We start from the raw sequence: 18762 nt of genomic DNA, 5'->3' as shown, positions 1-18762 counted from the left end.
AGAATTCTATAAAAACGACGAGCACGAAATATTCCGCTCTTTTTCTACACGATTCTCTCTTCGTCATATGTACAGGTATGCTATCTCATTTTGAAAACAAAACAAAACAAAACTTAGAGAGAAGTAATGGCACTCGGTATCGTATTTATATTTCCAGGAAATTTTCGGGTCGGAAAGAAAATAAAAACAGAGCGCGCTTGACTTTCTCAAAGGAAAGAGAGTTCTCTTAGTCACGTATAGTATTTCGACGAGTACGGATCTCCGCGAATATATTGATTAGTTTCATTTTCATTACGAATTTTCTTCCATCTTATATTTTAATTTTAATGTTATAAATAATTTATTAACCGGATAAAATAATTCATATAATTTTTATTTTAGAACATTTATAAAACTATTATATATATAATATATTATTATATATATTATATATATAATTATATAAAATAATTTACAGGAAATATTCTATTCTTTCTTGTTCCACAATCTGTTGTATGTATCAGCTTCTTAGTTTTTATTAATTATTGGAGTCAGTGTTTGCTCGTTTCGTTGGAATTGATTTTCATATTTGAGTAAGTCGATTAAATAAAATATGAAATTATTTGATATAAATTCGCGATGTAAAGTCGGTGTTAGTGCATATTTATCGTCCTTGGACAGGATGCTCATCGTACAAAGGATCAACAAAGATTCTGGTAAGTCAATTTCTTTCTTAAATAAATTCCTCGATAAATTACAGATTGTTTGATGTAACAATGGTACTAACAATTTAGTTTTTGTTTCTTTTTCAGTTCAAATAAAAGAAGAATCATCCTCTTCATCATCCTGGGGCAGAATGCCCATCGTACAAGCGTCAACAAAGATTTTAAGTAAGTAAAGTTTTTTATTAAACATTTCTTCGATAATTTGAATGATTTCTTATTATAACAATGATACTAATAATTCTGTTTTTGTTATTTTCAGAACATCATTGTAACCGTGCGCGAAGCAATGAATAAATCGAGTGTTGTATCGTTCAAATAAAAACCAAAAAATCGCGAAATAGAAGCAGTGTTTGTTCGTTCGCGTTTCGCGATTTAAACAAGTGTTTTTGCGTCGACTGCGTGCAATGCAGTCGTTAGGATCAGTGTTCGTTCGCAAATGTTTTTCCTTTTTTAACAATCGCACAGATTGTATTTATAAAAGACGGTAGAGTTTCGCGAATTAACTTCAGTGACCGTACGTTAAAAGATAACTACCGCGTATACATCACCGAAGAGGATTTCGACCAACTTCGATGTCTACCTACCTCATTTTCAACCAGCTACATATCATCCACCCACAATTTCGACCTAAATCGCGGACGAGTGTTTTGGAGCCGCCGTAGAACTTCTTAAATAGTGAGTAAACAAATCTTAAGTCCCTCCAGTGCTCAATCATGTCGTGGACGAAAGGTCCGAATCGGCACGAGTTACTGGTTGTAATTTTTTAAATAAATTATTGACGAGCATGACCGTGAGTAACTCCTCTTTTAGACTTACTCGCGAGTGGTATATTTTTAATCGTCTACGTATTTTCATTGTTTATATTTATTTTATTATAGTTTAGGATAGGGTCTTCTTGTTTCATAGATTGGATTAATTAATAGTGCAATTAATAAGCACTTTTTTTATTCGTGTTTGCCCGCGATATTAGCAATGAAATCGGATATTAATTTATCCGATTTCGTCGAAAAAAAGCATGTAATGTGATCTACGTTATATGCATTGCTTCGTAGTTAGTCTATTTCATCGTGGTTTATTACGATGTGTCGATGTAGATGTATTAAAAAATGAACAAGAAGACAAGCGCGACGGATAGATTCTGGAAAACGAGTGGTAGATCATGATTTAACTTTGTTAATTAGAACAGCCACTTGTTAAAAGGAATCGTCCGAGGTTTTTTTGATTATTATTACATACAAAATTCAATAAATGTTCAATTAATTTTGTTGGCAAAAGAAAAGTCTCAATAGAGTTATTGTTTTTGAAAGAAAAAAGTCGAGTAGAGTAATTGCCAAAGAAACAAAGAGACTTGTAGAGTCATAGCTCGTAGGACTTAGAATAAGTTAATCAATTTTTAGATCAGGATTTTCAGCTTCTAACAAACTAATTCCCGTTTCTCCTCCCCGTGATTTCTGCGTTCTCATCTATGCGTGTGCCCAGGTGTTACACGTATGGGTGAGAAACAGTTAACGCGGATTTAGTTTTAAGTTCCCCTTATTGGCGGCTGTCATTGCGTTAGTGATTGCGCACGATGTACTTTTCGCTTGTGTGCTCGTGTTAGGTAGTGAAATAGTACATCGTTTTGCGATAACTTTTCAATAATTACATATCTTATATATCTAATATATTATCATTAATATCGTTTTGCATACTAGATTTACCACATTTTCTGGAAATATATATAAATACTCGTATATTACTAGTATGTTGGTATACTGGTATGTACTAGTATTTTTTGATTTAGTCATTTACGCAATAATCATTAGCCATGACAGTCGATTACAGCAATTGGTACGTACTCCCTAATTTATGAATCATACGCGTTTGAGTTAGGGTGTCGGAGGTGCCCCGGGGCATACTCTCTAGTTTAGGCTTTTGCACCCTGGCGGTATGTGAGAGAATCGTGGAGTGTGTGTGTTGGTGTGAATGCTTTGCTATTTTTTTAAATATAGGTTATAGGCAGGCAGGTAGCATACCATTTTCTGTGTGATTGTATTTTTAATTTTAAGCAGGTAGCACCGGATGGGGTATATTTTCACTCAGAAGTGGAAAGTACCGTTTTCGGATATAATGCAAAGTTTCAGCCAATTTTCATATTTTTAATATTTTTCAATTTTAGCTTTTTTTTTTTTCTCATATTTTGCTGACACTCTGTATTGCGTGATATATCATTATCGAACAGTTTGAAAGTCTTTGCATTTGTTTAGAAATTCATTTCTTTCGAATTGGTAAAGACTTTTGAATATGTTCGATAATTAGTATTAAGTATATTAACTCTTCGTACTTTCGTGATTTCTCATAATTATTTCTATAATTAATTTATTATACAGATATATACATGTATAAAGTAAAAGTATGAAAGTACAGAATAAAGGTACTTAAATGAGATATAAAATCATAAGATATATCATAGATTTTATAGTTTTCTAATTTATATTATTTTTTATACACCGAAATGCGAAGAGTTAGTATTTTAGGTTCATCGATTAGAATAAATGACTGCTGGGGCATTCGAGTAAATGTGCCTGTGTTAATGTGCACGGTCGATGAATTCTTTGAGTCCATTGATTGTCCGCAGGCTAGGATAATTCACGGTATATATATATATAATAGCCTTTTATTTTTATTTTTTTTATTTTTAAAATATTTGTAAAATATGAAATAATACGTAGTCAAGGATATGTGTCAGATAACATCGAATCGTCGTTCGAACTGTTGTACTTATTGATTTTGATATATTACTACGGCTATGTCATTGAATTAGAAACGAAGATTTACGTAAAAATTTCTACTTTTTGTCGTGTTGACAAAGAGGAAGAATTAATTACGTAAATAAGATTAGGGACTCGGTGTTAGGTTTTCAAGAACAGGGACATTTTTATTCTCTGTCATAGCCCGGAGTACTATGTTGATTTTTTTACTTACACTGTTAGAACGATGGATGCTTTTTGGTGCATAGTTTTCTTGCGTCGCGAGTAGGGAATGCCTTTAAAAAGCAGTGATTAGGGCACGAAGCAAAGAAGAGGCTATATGCCGAAGAGGCCCCCACAATATTGTGGCTCAAGAGGGCAACTATCGACAACGAGTCATTTTTTCAGAGGATCATAATATGTTCCTCTGATAATGGCTCGTAGTCCTATCATATTTTTTTTTACCACGTTGTCATTTTTTGCTCGTCAATAATAATTTTTACAGGTGGAGATGACGGACCACTTCAACTGCTTAACAAGTTTTTAGCTAAAATCAAAAATACTTGTATCATTAAATTCATTCAATTTTGCGAATTAATTATTTATCGTTAACATTACAGGAATTACTATGGTACAATTTTTAATGTTCATCGAATATTCATAAGCTTTGTATAAATGATTCGACAAAGGTAATTCATAATTATTTTATTTTTATCATTACTCATATTTGTTTGTTTGCTTTTTTTTTTTTTTTCAATTGCTTAAGTGTCGTGTCGTAGGGTGACGCGTTTAATTTTTTTTTTTACAACTCGATATAGGGATTCATAAAAATAGATGAGGAATTAAATTGAAAAGTGCATCTTGGCACGTGCTGTTATATTTCATGCTTTTTCACATCGAGTGTATGGTTAATATATTTTTTTTTTTTTTTTTTTTTTTGTTACAAGTGAACATCGTTGGATTTGTTAATATTAGTCCTTTTCGATTTTCGCGTATTATAGCGCCTAAATTGGCTGCTATATAAAAGATTTGTGTACGCGTATGCATTTTTGAAGGAAAACTCAAGATATTAAATATAATTATTTACAGCTTCTTAAAAAATATAATTTCAATATTAATTATAATGAATACAACTTCAAATATTTGTGGGATGCGCCAAAGATTTCGAAGATGTTTATTAATGAAATGTTTAATTAATGAAAATTTGTGTTTCAGGTCTACCTCCATTGCAGATTTTATATGTGATTCATGTTTTATATTAATAATATCGGCAGACATACAAAATAAAATTGCATACTTTTGCAGTTTTATTTTGTTCGTTTTTGTTTATTATATATACATTATTTTTAATTTTTCAGGTATTTGATAATGAGTAAATTAGCATTGCAAAAGAGTAATATAAAGTATAATAAATAATTATTTTTTGAAAATGTCAATTCTACTGCATGTTAATTTATAAGGTATGGTGAATGGTGCATGTTGGGATTTTGAAGCTTCATTTTTTACGCTTTAGCACGTTTATTTTAATAGTATTATTAATGATTGTAGTTTTAAGATTAACTTATATTTAAGGCTAATTAAGGTAGATCGATTAATTATCTATCGCTGAGTAATTAAGATAGTTTAAAAAGCTTGGATATGTATTGAGTTGATTCACGAATGAGTGCCATTAGTTATAAAATGGCAATTATTTATGAATTAACTTTTTGTTTATTAAATTTTTGTTTCATAATAACACAATATATTAATAATAAATGTAACAGTAATAATTATAAAATGCATGTACTTTGTATATTTCCGGGATGTACAAATTATATGTATATCATATCATGTGAATTAATTATGTTAATTGTGTAGAACTTTTTGTAAAGATGCTTTTAAAATAATTAGTAAAGAATCCAAGCTTTTTCTCCGGGTAGGATAGGGAAAAGTCGCGGTTGATGAACCTTCCATCGACTACGATCGGGTCGATAGAAGATTCATTAAACGCGACTAAATATGTTGTTTTAGTTCGTGGATCTCTACATGCAGCAACCTCCACGCGGTGAGATCTGGGTCGGTATTACTTACGATCTATCGAAATTTAATTGTAAATCATGTAACGTAAGTACTACCGGGCGAATGGCTGCATATTTCAGTGCTTTTTCAAAACGTTTTGTTTTTATCTGGAATATCTCGGAATTACATATTGTTGATCAAATTAGATGGAAATTTTCAAATGAGTTCTTAAAAAAACGCACTGAAGAAAAACGGTACATTCAAAAAAAAAAAATCGTTTTATTTAATTATTTTTTAAGAAGTATAAATTTTTAATAAAGAATATAATGAGTGTGTATTAAACGGTGACCGTCGAACGACTCGCAGTTGCTTGTGATCTATTCCTGAGAGAAGACAATAAAATAATTACATTCGATTGATTCGATTATCAATTATCTTTAATCTCACTTGCATGCTTCCTGAAAAGTTTTTCTAGCTTGATCTAACATTCGTTTGTATATCTCTAAGTCCGAGGCTTTGTCCTGTTGTACCGTATTTAATCTTGCTTTCAAAGCGAGACATTCCTCTTCAAGTAATTCGAGCCTTTCGACAAATAGAGTATTAAATTAATTTCTCTTATTTAAAATTTAAGATTTAATTTCTTTAGAATGAAGATATATACTGCATGATATTTACTTGAAATGGATTTGTTCGGCATTCGCAGATTCTTCACTCGTTCGAGATCCTGAGATCGATTTTAGATTTCTTACTCTGTAACCGCTGTCCACCTTTGAAATCCCTGCTTTTTCGTTCTCTAGCTTTCGAAGCTTAGACTCCAATTTTGCCACCTTGCTTTGTTCGTTTTGCAAGGATTCCTGATAGATCGAATATTATCTTTCTTTGACCTTTAAAAATATTAGTGTTTTATAGTAGAAAATAGATACGATTAGATTGTTTGCATCGTTTCTCTCCTTGTCCAATCGTCTGTTCAACACAGTCACCAACTCTAATAATCTTTCTCGTTCAGCTTCTGCCGCGATAGCCATAGTGACATATTCGTTAGGCTCATTAAAGTTTCTAATCGTATTCGGAGGACTCGTACGATAATTGCTAATAGTTCGATCTTCTAGATGAACACGTTGTTTCGAATCTTCCGGGATTATACCATCTCTAAATAATTAGATATTCATCTTTGAAAAAAATGAGGAGAGAAAAAATGAACCATGTCAACCTCAATTTATCTATCTCGATTTCACGTTCTTCGAGTTTCCTTGTCAACCGATCGATCTGTATTTGAGCAGCTTGTAGATCATTTTTCAAAACGATACTTTCGCGTTCCAATTTTTCTTCCTTATTCTTGATGTCCATTTCGCGTTCTTGATATTTATTTTCAGCAGATTTAAGTCGACTCTATGAAAAATCCGGTATTTCAATGTAAAGTATAGCGATATATAAATAACGATACTAACGTTAAGAGCCTCGATCAAATGATCGTCGTGATATCTTTTTTCGTTCAACACAGCAATATTCGCCTTCGTCGTATTCAATTCGTTTTCTAGAACCTTTATTCTAGCTTTAGACGCTTCGAGCTTTCTTTTATAGGTTTCCAAGGCAACTTCTGCTTGTCTGAGCTCCTTCGCCGAATTTTCGATCTGTTGTCGTCTCTCCTTTTCTGCATTCCGAAGATTTGCGAGATTCTTTCGTTCCAAGGACGTCGCTAATTCGTTCGACGTTGTTAAAAAAAAAAATTGAAGAAACGTAAATAAGAAATTGTCTTACCGGAAGATCCTTTTACAGTTCCATCATACTCCGATAACTTTAATTGTAATTCGGAGACCTTTTGTTGAAGCAGTCGGATTTGTTCGGCTCTTCCACGCCAGCCACCCAGTTGCGAGGATAATCCACTCACTGTTACGTTCTCGCCAACTTCGCTGCACAGTAACTACCCTTATATTCTTTAAAAATCAACGTTAATCCTTGACTAACGTTTCGAACGATCTACCTTTTGAGCTTTGTTGAATTCCTGCTTGAGACTCGCATAAGCGTTCTTCGACTCGTAAAGCTTCGTTTGAACTTGTTGCATTTTCTCCGTCAGAATTTTGATCTTATCCTCGTCTTCCTTCGATACAGATTGGACATCCTCGGTACCTTTGTCAAGGATACTATCCTGGATCTCGATTATGTTATTGCATGGATAACGATATCAAGGTATTGCAAAGATTTTGAAAGAGGAGACACGAGCAACTCACTGTTACGAGACTCTGGTGTTTCCTTCGAACGAGCTAGTTCATGTTTCAAGTTTTCCAATTCGGCCATCTTGCTGGCCAGAGTACCCTCGAGAGTCTTACATTTCGTTTTGAATACCTCGATCTCAGCCGTTTGTTCCCTACACTTCTTACTCAATTCGATGATCTTCGTTGCTGCCACTTCACTGGATTTACCTAAGGTTATAGGGAGTTGCGATTTCGTTATGCTTTCCTTCGTGATTCGAAGTTTTTCCTCGGTCTCTTCGAGCGCTCGACGCAAGCAACCATTCTCCGCAGTTAAATCCTATTTTACGACAGATTTGAGTAGGAATCATACATCGTTGGAACCAAAAATATACCTCTCCGCGTCTCGTTTGTTGGTTGCAGGCAAGCGGAGTGATACGCACGTCTTACATACTCACCCGGATACGATCACGCAGGTACGTATTTAATTCTTCAGGAAAAACGATTCGTTCGGGTAATTTTTCCTTTGAAATAATTCGTTTATTTTTATTCTTTTCAATGAACAATATTGCAACAGTTAGAATACAAGTATGTAAATTGATTTACTTAATAACTAAGTACAATGTTACATCAGTCAATCTATTACCGTTCGAAGCCGATTATGAAAATTCGTTACCTCGATCGTTTCTTTCGACCACGTCACAGTATCCTCGAAGTCGCAGACATCGTTTAAATCATTTATAAGATCTGCGTTCATATCTTTCGAATTCGGCATTACAACAATAATTTATATCATATGGGTATACGTGATTTTCTTAGAATATTTTTAACGGGCACGTGTGGAATACTATCATATGCTATAGTAAATCCTGATAAGTTGGAGATGAGATAGGAGTCGAATTTCATCGGTTCGATTAACGTGTACTTTCCTTTGACACCGTGTCATTTGATTTACATAAACTGACGTACGCCACAATATACTTTTGTTTTTCGTAGAAGCTTGGAACGTAGGATTAACAGCGAAAAATTGACATTCGATGATACTTGTAAAAACTGTCAGATTTATTAAAAAAATTTATGGGACCTGATCGAGTATAACTTTAGTCTCCTTCGTACTTTATGAATATATACGTATAAGTAAATTACGAAGAGCTAGGAGATTAAAGATAAGGTGAAACAGGTAGTTTTCCTCCGCAAATTAGATATATTTTTATCTAATGCCTAGGTCGTCAATGAGTTAGCATTTTTTTTCCCTTTCTGTAATTTTTTGTTAGTCTTTTTTTGACTTCCTGCTAACTTTCCTTCTTTTCGAAGTGCATCCAATTTTTTGTTTTTCGCTACGATAATTTGTTTTGCATTATCACGTCTAGAATCTGTGGTGTATTGTACTTTTATCACGCGATTTTGGAAGGTCGAATTATTCAATGATAGTGCTTTCTGCAACAAAATTGTTAAAATAGTATATTATATCCAATAGAAAAAAAATGAATGCGATATATTATTAAAATTTACCTCGTAATCTTCTTGATTTCCTAGTTCAATGTAACAAAATCCTCGGGGTTTATTTGTGCTCTTATTTTTTGGTATTCTAACATCTGATATTGCACTGACTTTAGTTAGGAAATATTTCCTGATGTCATTTGAACTTGCGCTGCAAAAAAGTGTCAAATTTTTAGACATTACTCAAATAATAATTTCAAAAATATTTATATTAAAAATACGTATATCTTACTAGATAGTATATACTATAAGATGCTTATAAAGAATTGAAATTGTTACCTATATGGTACATTTGCAACATGGAGAACGTATCTTTTTTTTTTAGAACCTTGCTTCTTGTCATTTGGAATTTCATTCTTTTTCTCGTGTTTTTTCTTTATATTTAATTTTTTATCAGGACCTTTGTCCTTGCTTTCTTCTTCTTCTATATCCCCTTCATCCTGATCTTCATCCTCTTCCTCTTCTTCATCATCATCGTCATCCTCATCTTCGTATTCCATTTCTTCTGTTTTTTCATCTTCCTCATCCTCCTCCTCGTCCTCCTCCTCCTCCTCCTCCTCATCATCCTCCTCATCATCATCTTCTTCTACATGTATTTTTTTATTAAATGATTTTTGAGATATAGCTTTATTTTCTTCTTCTTCGCTTAACTCTTCCATATCTTCGTCTTCGTCTTCATCTTCGTCTTCATCTTCATCTTTTTGTGGCTTAAGTCTTATCAAACTACCAGGTTGTACTTTAGCATTTTTTTGCTGTTTAGATTTCTGCTTATTTGTAGATTTGACAGACAATGATTTTTTATCTTTTTCATTGATCATCTCCATTTGTTTCAATTTTGTATCTTTTTGTACCTTTTGAACTTTTTTCTTGCTATTATTGTCTGCCAAGTTATTTTCATTTGTAGCAAGCTTTACTTTCTTTTCTTTTTTGTCGCTCACTTTTGTAGCATCAGATGTATCTTTATTGTTATCAGTTGATTCTTGCAAACCATTTGATTCTTCCTGTACTTTCAATATTTTTTTAAAAGTACCCAATTTCTTTTTTGCAGATTTAGACAATGTTTCTCTACTTTGTAACTCTTTGATTTTTTCTTTTATTTGTTCAATAGACAATTTAGATGTCATTGTTTTCACTTGTCCTTCTTCACGACGGAATATCTTGCGTTTTTCTTTACTTAATTTATTTTGCTCCTTTAATAATGTAATTCTATTCTTTTTGGATGTTGGAGAAGTTGCTCCTTCTCCATTCTGGCTTTCTTTGTTCTGTTCAACTTCAGAAGGAGAAGTATTATTTCCACTTTTATTTTTTTCTTTCTTTTTTTTATTTACATTTATATTATTTTGGGAAGCAACTGCTTTTTTTGCTTTCTTGGAAACTGCATTTCCGCTTTGTACATTAGAAACTGTTTCTAGTTTTTGTTTTTTTGGCGGCGACAATGTATCTTTTATATCTTTCTTTTCAGATTTTTCTACTAGATCATTCGCAGACCTCTTCTTGAATTTCTTAGACATATTCGCTTTTTAAAACAAATGGCGCGCACAAATTTAAGTAGCTCGTTAAAGAGGTATCTAGAAAAATTGAAAATATTTCTGTAGGAATAAGATTTTAAAACATAATCGAAAAAATATATAGAAAGTCCGTGTAATTATGTATAAAAATTAACTTCATAATATTAATACTGTTATAAAAAATGAATATATCATGAATTTTTTAATAACATTAGCAAGTATATATATGCGGTTTTGTGTTTCAGAAATACGTCTAGCATATTTGTGCATTAATGTGATAAATCATTATTTTATTCCATTAAGATGTAAAGAATATTGAAATATAAAGAATATTAAATTAGTTTAATAACGAACGAACAAGTTTTCCTATATATTTTATAATATATATAAAAGTACTCACTTACATGCGCACAGTACACGCGGTAAAGACGGAATATGTCTTCGTTCAGAGGTTAGGCAGAAAATGTGGCATTCACTAGCGCCATCACAGAAATACCTGAAGTCATTTCCGGTTACATATGCGCCTTGAGTATTTCTTAGGCGGTAAAGTGCACACGTGTTTCGTAAATGGCGGGAATATCAAAAATGTCTAATGTCCCATTCATTTATAGACGAGGAGTATCGCTACAGACTATTCATTCTCTTTTCTGTATTCTTTTTAACGTATAAACATTCAATTTCACGCGCGCGCGCGCATATAAATTTTGATATGCCGTAGAAAGTATATTTTATACCAAAGGATTGTATAAAATATATTTTGATAATTTATGAATTCATCTAAAAAATATTTTCATCGATATGAGAAACGTTTTATGTTACATGAAGTACTCGATATATATGTATATATATATATATATATATACATATATAATACTAATACAATATATAATACTAACGAAGCAGTTACGTATTAATCTAGTTTGAACCACGTACGTGCTTCCGTAGGAATATTTATAAAGAATGCCACGAGACTACGTGAATTTATGGAATTAACACGTTCGTCCGTTCCACTAAGGGTATTATATTTCCCTGCGGAGAAGAATGACGATAAGGACGAATAAATTTGCATTAGGATACATTTATGTCGAAGCTGCGATAGAAGTTATATGAGCGTCGATCAGAACGACGAGAAAAGCTACCTACTAGTCGGTCATCTAGCAAGCATACCTCCGCTCGTTACTTTAATATAAACATTTGCATTATATAATAATTGAATATGTTTCTATGCTCCACTGTTATAACCAATATTCTTACTCATTGTCCAATCCGCGTTCTTGAAATTTTATACTAGTCATCTCACGTTCTGCATTTGATGTGTGCATTACCGAATATATTTTCAAATTGGTCAGAATAATCGCTATAATTATTCATTGCTACAAAGTCAATTCAAGTGAACTCTTAAACGCAATCAGAAGTTACTAGTAGATACGTGACAAGTGCAAGCTTTCTTAAGAAAGACGCTCGTTAGTTTTTTCATTAGATATTTTAATTTTAGGTATACGATCCGAATGTTTTGCATTTCAGAAATGGACACGATCATTCTACGTAAGAATAAGAATCGTTGTAGTTATTCGAGAGAGGACGCTTTTAAATTCCTTTTCATTCGAGAAGAAGCACGAAGTGGGCATGTTTTCTACGGTAATACACTCGTTTAATCCTAACAAATCGTTTTATAGAACACCATGGAATTCGAGTATCGTTATTCCTTCGAAAGCATCCCTTCGAATAACTCAGACGCAAGCGCGAGTTTCTTCCCCTTTTCTTCCCCTCTCTTCCCTTTTCCTTTTATTTTCTCTTTTCCTCCCTCGAAGCGGATCGCTCGTGGTCGTTGCATGCTTGCCGCAACGCGAGTGGTGGTCCGTCCTATTGATCGACCTAGATCTGCAGTTGGTCTCCGCGCTTCGTCACGAATGCGCGTCTTCTCTTTCGAGCAACGCGTCTCGACGACGTTTCTCCTCTCTTCTTTGAGCGTCTTTGTTCCTGACTCCTCGTTTCTCCTTCTTACAATTAAAGAACAAGAAGAAGAGTAACGAGATCTCACTAGCTACGATTCTTAACGAATCTCGAGAAGGTCGATTATTTTTCTCCGGAGCAGTGAAACGTGTCACCTGTGATCGAGAAAACTTACGGTAATAATATCGAAACGACATTATCTCGGTTTTAACCAATTTCCTTCTCTCACACGAATTTCTGTTTCTCTTCGGTGATCATTTTTTGAAAGATCTTCCTAAGAGAATCCGCTGGAGAATGGAAGACAGTTATCGTGTGCTAGATTCCTTCCAAAGACTTTTCTTATTTTAACATAAGAATATGTCATTTATTCGACGTTGTCTTGACCGAGTCTACGTTTCGATTTTTGCTGCGACGTGTTGTATACTTTCAGTCGACCGACATTTATAATGGTGTGCCGATCGAACGAGACAACACGTTTTGTTTCTCCTTGTATAGAAAAGTTACAATGCCGGCACTTGCCCGAGCACATGTGAATAATTTAAAAGAAATAATTGGGATATACTCACGTTACTACTTATACCTATATTAACTTCAAACTTTCGGTAAAAATATGTGCACGATATTATTTGTTAACTCCTTTCTATTTTTTCACTAGTCACTGTCCTCGTTTACATGTTTTTCCACAGATTGGATTGCTTCCTTGGGAAATCGTAAAGAAGAAAAATGGACAAAGTCGACGTCCGATGTACGAATTCTTCCCGAGAAGGATGAAAGCACGAATGATTTGCAACAGGCTGCACGAGGCGCGCTGAGAAGTTCTAGCGCGTTATAACGGAGGAACGACCAGCTCTCTTGTTAACTCTTCTATTTTCATTGTTCTTATCGACGACGATCGAAAGAAGAAGATCCATCCTTTCGTTCGTTCGTTGCTATTCGTACGATTCTTCGAGGATTTTTCCAGAGGTAACTCTTCTCACTCGCATCATTTATCTTTTGAAATAATTATCGCGACGCAGAGAAGACAAAGTCAATTGTATTCGGAAAAAAACAAAAAAAAAGACAGGAAGGATTCTACATGTCACAGCATTCGTCAAACTTGGAACTTTGAAAGTAGATACTATCGATTTGTTTCGATGCTTTATTCGGTTTCGCATCGTTTCGTTGCCAGAATTTTCTCGTTGACGTAAGCGTGCTAATGTATACGTCAATTTTTTAATAATAAGAAAAAAAAGTACTCGATAAAGAATATCTATTAAATAGTGAAAAAATAAATCAATAGGGAGGAATAGAAGAAAATATATGTTACTTAACATTTCTCATTTGTTCGAAAAGCACGATCATAAGCATAAAATTGGATTAAAATAGCCGCCGTGTTTATTTATTCTTTAATGATGTTAGAGAAAAAGTGAATTAGGAATTATGACGCTTCACTGAAGTTTACATTCTTTTTCGCTCTTCCTCTCTCTCTCTTTCTCTCTTTCTCTCGAATAACTAAGAAGTTACGTTTCACGTAAGTAACACGTTAAAAAATTTAGTTGACAGAAAAGATTGCTGATTTAGTTTTTATAGCTTGAAAGTGACGATCGTAGACATAATTCTTAGATTAGAAGAAATTTTCAAGTTTCTATAATATATTCCCGTTATTTTTTCACGAGAGAATTCCAATAAAAAGATCTTACCATTTTTAGTTCCGCATCGTTAGATCGATTAGCCGCACATCGTACAGCCACAGTCGTTCAAGAAACGAGAAATCACGATACGGTATGACGATATATCGAATGTAACGGGAGAGGAACAGCCGCCGACATGTGGACGAATCGTTTGATTATAGTGGGTGAGTGTCGGAGTAAAGAGATGTTTTCCAAATTTTGCGATTATCTTGTTATCCTTTTTTCGTATAAATTTCCTACGAAGCTCGAAAATGAAAAACGCCGGAGTAATTTTTATAAGATTTACAATACACTTGGCATTATATATGATGTTTCTCCTTTCGCGAAAATGTGTGTAACACAAACCATACATACATACAAACATACATACATACATACATACATACATACATACATACATACATACATACATACATACTTACGTACGTATGTACGAAGCTCCTTTTGTAGTAGATTTATGATGTATAGCCGGAAGAAGAGCGCATCGTTTATTAATCAATTTATTTTCCTTTTTTTTTTTTTTTACGACAATCAACAGATTTTTTTGACGTTTGGACAATCTGTATAAATTTTGCAAATAAGAACGATGCACGTTTTTTTCCGGAGAAACGCACGAGGAACGAGAAGTCGAAGCTGCAAGGACCCGAAATAAAAATCGTAAAAGCACCGACTCGTAATTAGTCCCTCGCTGTTTTTTTTTAACACGTAATTGCTCGAGCTCGTAATTATCTTACCTATTGCTAACGATCCTCGTACCTACATACTCGAGATACATACATATATAGCACTAGAATATATAACGAGCAGACAGACCATATCTATGATTATTTTGGAGGTGATCGAGCGCACCGCCCGGGTGAGTGTGTGCAGACGATTGAACAAAATTTCGTAGAAAGACGACAGTCTTTACGCATAAATAGAAGCCTAGAATTATTACTCCGTTATCTCTATCTCCATCCAGCATCCGTAGTTGATTTCATTTTCCGTAGACACTCTTTTTTACAGTCTGAATCCTCTCCATTGGCTCTAGAGCCTGAATATTCGAATTACTTTTAGAAATCCAATACCGGCATGCGTACGATCGCTGCGCGCGTGCGCTAGGTACGTACACACGTGTGTGTTCCTATGTACGTCGGACGTATTTCAACATTTGTTAAAATCAGTCGTTTGAAGATTGATACATCTTATGTTTATGAAAATCATTCTTTTTTTTTTCCTTACAATATAATCATTCATTTATGCGTTATAAATAAGGGTACGTCCGACGTTCGAATTTCTCAGATTCGTCGTAAGGTTAAATAATACGCACCCATAGTTGACACCGTGCATAGTGCCGTGAATTAGTGTTCGCAATAATAAAAAAAATGTAGTACATATCTAGTTAGAGAGCACTGTAACCTTCACTTACGACGAGATTTAGACGTTTTACTCATAACGATGGTCTCGTAGTAGCGTGTAGTTTTTTATGTTAGCGTTTATTAGTTGCAAATTACCGGGGCCCGTAGTCATACGATAGTTTATTTACCAGCTGTGTTTGTAGTGCCGTTGTTTGTTGTTCATCGTCGTTGTTGCGTTATACTTTTAATCTATTCACCTATCTCTCTTTCTATCTATTTATCTCTTTATCTATTTATCCTGTCCCACCGTCGTTAATGCCAAAGCGTGCCAGACGTTTTTAAAGCAGTGACCGATCTTTCGTTTTCAGCGGCAATTGTACTCGCGGTTGCCAACGTCTGTCATGCGGAGTGCCAGAGTGAGTGATTAAGCCACTTAAAGCCAGTTACTTCAGTGTTACATGACCGCCGTCACCGTTCTCCGTCAACGGAGACGTTCTCTATGCAACTCGATACGTCCGGTTTTGTCACGATAAGTTAGAACGTAATGCGTTCTCTTATAAAAAAGAAAAACATTCATAGACGATCTTCTCGACGAGTATAGAAGAAGAAAAAAAATCGGAGTGCGTCGTCGTAGGCACGCTGGACGAGAATTTTTTTCGGGATATCGCTTGCTTTTACGTGGCATTTCTATAGCGTCGATTTGTGTGTGTATCTTTTGAGAGAGAGAGAGAGAGAGAGAGAGAGAGAGAGAGAGAGAGAGAGAGAGAGAGAGAGAGAGAGAGAGAGAGAGAGAGAGAGAGAGAGAGAAAGAGAAAGAATGAGAGATTACAAGAGTGCGAGACAATTATTGCTTGATCAGCAGGATAAATTGACAAATATCCATTCCTTTTCTTTCTTTTTCTTTTTTTTTTTGCTTTGGCATTGGTTTTCATGCTAAAATTGTATCACACGCTGCATGAATTATGTTCTTACGAGAGAAGGCGTTCTCGATCTTTATTGCACGAGTACTGGTCTTCTTGTTCAGCGTGTCCACGTTGAATATATATTATATGATACGTACATATGTATTTACCTAACGATGTACAGCCGTGGTTTGATCAAAAGAAACGTACGGAACGTTAAGGGTAGCCGAGAATGGACGACGAATCGCCAGCGTGTCGCGACTCATCAGATAAATTCTACTCGCGTGCGACCTCTTCGTTCCACTCGTTTTCTCTTCGTTCTTTCGATCATTCGTTCATCGAAGAAGTCGCACGCGCGAAACGCCGAAACTTTATCGTAATTCCAGTCTGTTTTCCGCAGCACGCTCGGTCTATTGCTACGAATGCGATTCGTGGACAGATCTACGATGCAAGGATCCGTTCAATTACACGGCGCTACCTAGAGATCAGCCACCATTGATGACGTGCAATGGATGCTGCGTCAAGATGGTCCGAAATGCAAAATCACGTGAGTGTGCTTATATTAGCCTCGTACGCTTATATTAGCTCAGCGGTTGGAATTCTTTTCACTTGGTAGTTCACCCTCTAGCGACTGTTATATAGGTATACCAATTAAAGTTTTATTAACGTTAGACGTGACATTTTGCTTTCCAGTTTTAGTTTCAACTCGTTGGTAATTATATCGAATCATTAAAGATGCCAAGTGCAAAGGGTTCGTCCATCATTAGATAAAATCGAGATAAAATTTGAGCTCGCTCGAATGCATCTCTCCAACGCTCTAATGCACCGTTAAATGAACCGCGAAAACTGGATAGCCGTGTTTATTTCGAGCGTTTCTCGTGTTAAATAAATTACTTACCCACTTACCTACCCTACCTACTTTACAGATCGCTTTCAAGCGAGCCAATAATCAATCTTTTCTCTTTTCTGTTTGATTCACAGCATACGAGAGCGTTAGAAGGACCTGCATTTCGCAGCTACAGATAAACTTATTCATGGTGGACCACGTGTGCATGATGGAAAGTACCGGCACTGGTCACATGTGCTTCTGTGAGGAGGATATGTGCAATCGTGTATCCCCGACTTCGTGTTCGAATCCCACCCTCCTCCTCTTACTCCTCTCGACCATATTCTTTCTAAGCTCGAACGTTTTAGGAGGCCAAGCTTGCTTTGTAGAACGTTGCAATGGTCACATTGTATAACACCGATTCGTTGTTCGATCCACTTAGAGATCACCAAAGGTTCCAATCGTTTCTCCCTCTTTCTCCCACCTTTCTCTTTATTCCCTTTTTTATCTCGTCCAAAAACTTACAAGTTTAGCATTTTGCAAAAAGTCGTTGCGACTACTTCGACGTAGAATAGAACGGAGTCTATTGTCTTTCGCGTAGATATCATTTGATCTCTTTCTCTCTTTCACTTTTTCTCCCTTTTCTTTTTTTTTTTTACCTTTTTTTTTCTCTATTTTCACTCATCATTTTCCAACATCTCTTAGCAGTGTGAAAGCAGCGGACATCGAGATATGCCGAGAAGGAAACAATGCCATCGTTTTAGAAGAGCTTTATAAAAATTTACGTAAGATATCGTTCAGAAAGATAGATTCGCGTTAACTTTGTACTCTGTTTGCGAGATCGTTCAGTGGTATATTAACACTGTCTCAGACGTAGATAACAAATGTGAAATCTGATGTTAAGGCAAAGCTCAAAAGTTAACGCGGATCGATCGACTTAGAAACGGCAAAATCCTGTCTCGTCCTTCCTCGTCACGATCGCGTTCGTTAATCTTTCATTAGATTGCACCTCACTCCGATCTTCTCTCGCACTCGGTGCACTTTTTCTCTCTCTCTATTTCTCAATTTATATTTCTTCTTTGTCTCCCCTCGCGTGCCCACTTGGACGTACATCGGCATTATCTAGCGCTTCATGCTCGAAACAAAAATTGATGCCGAGAAAATTAGCGAATAGATGACGATTCGCGAAACGTAGGCCGCATGGTGTTCTTCGGCATGTCAATTCAACAGGGTCATCGACGTGGCACCGTCGATGCAGCGACTACAATGACGGCGATCAGCGAGCAACGTACCAAAGAGAATCTTTACGGCTAGCAAAAGCCGAATCAGTATGAGCGTGCTTTGGGAACGTGCTGTGCGTTTCGAAAAGATAATCAGCTTCTTTTTTTCTACCTCGAAGCTGCTTTACCGATTTAATTAAGGATTTTTGTGATATCTCTTTTATGA

The 18762-nt window shown here is 35.1% G+C and overlaps 3 protein-coding genes across 5 annotated transcripts; 1 reads left to right on the top strand and 2 right to left on the bottom strand.

The window, feature by feature from the left end:
* Window positions 1-5686: 5686 nt before the first annotated feature.
* LOC122635257 (coiled-coil domain-containing protein 13-like) lies at window positions 5687-9575 on the bottom strand. Of its 2 annotated transcripts, none has more exons than XM_043825250.1 (10): window positions 9400-9575; window positions 9133-9271; window positions 7413-9057; window positions 7190-7352; window positions 6880-7127; window positions 6642-6820; window positions 6355-6580; window positions 6107-6285; window positions 5879-6013; window positions 5687-5814 (listed from the first exon to the last, which is right to left on the bottom strand). In XM_043825250.1, exons 3-10 carry the CDS (start codon window positions 7491-7493, stop codon window positions 5769-5771), a joined length of 1257 nt encoding a protein of 418 aa, XP_043681185.1. In that variant the 5' UTR covers window positions 7494-9057; window positions 9133-9271; window positions 9400-9575; the 3' UTR covers window positions 5687-5768. The 2 variants fall into 2 exon arrangements, with proteins under 2 accessions (XP_043681185.1, XP_043681186.1); XM_043825251.1 differs by having other exon boundaries at window positions 7190-7341.
* On the bottom strand, window positions 8842-11279 carry LOC122635226 (uncharacterized protein DDB_G0283697-like). Its single transcript, XM_043825185.1, has 4 exons — window positions 11033-11279; window positions 9772-10688; window positions 9133-9271; window positions 8842-9057 (listed from the first exon to the last, which is right to left on the bottom strand). The coding sequence occupies exons 2-4, from the start codon at window positions 10629-10631 to the stop codon at window positions 8842-8844; spliced, it is 1215 nt and encodes a 404-aa protein (XP_043681120.1). The 5' UTR covers window positions 10632-10688; window positions 11033-11279.
* A 1190-nt stretch (window positions 11280-12469) lies between these two features.
* On the top strand, window positions 12470-17737 carry LOC122635262 (protein quiver). Of its 2 annotated transcripts, XM_043825262.1 has the most exons (6): window positions 12474-12757; window positions 13268-13544; window positions 14270-14415; window positions 15957-16004; window positions 16891-17037; window positions 17472-17737. In XM_043825262.1, the coding sequence occupies exons 3-6, from the start codon at window positions 14388-14390 to the stop codon at window positions 17729-17731; spliced, it is 483 nt and encodes a 160-aa protein (XP_043681197.1). In that variant the 5' UTR covers window positions 12474-12757; window positions 13268-13544; window positions 14270-14387; the 3' UTR covers window positions 17732-17737. The 2 variants fall into 2 exon arrangements, with proteins under 2 accessions (XP_043681198.1, XP_043681197.1); XM_043825263.1 differs by lacking the exon at window positions 15957-16004 and having other exon boundaries at window positions 12470-12757.
* The last annotated feature ends 1025 nt before the right edge of the window (window positions 17738-18762 follow it).

The sequence above is a fragment of the Vespula pensylvanica genome, chromosome 17 (assembly GCF_014466175.1).
Source record: "Vespula pensylvanica isolate Volc-1 chromosome 17, ASM1446617v1, whole genome shotgun sequence".
NCBI classification, from domain to species: domain Eukaryota; kingdom Metazoa; phylum Arthropoda; class Insecta; order Hymenoptera; family Vespidae; genus Vespula; species Vespula pensylvanica.
Note: the sequence above shows the minus strand (reverse complement) of the source record. Positions and strands in the feature narration are given on the sequence as shown.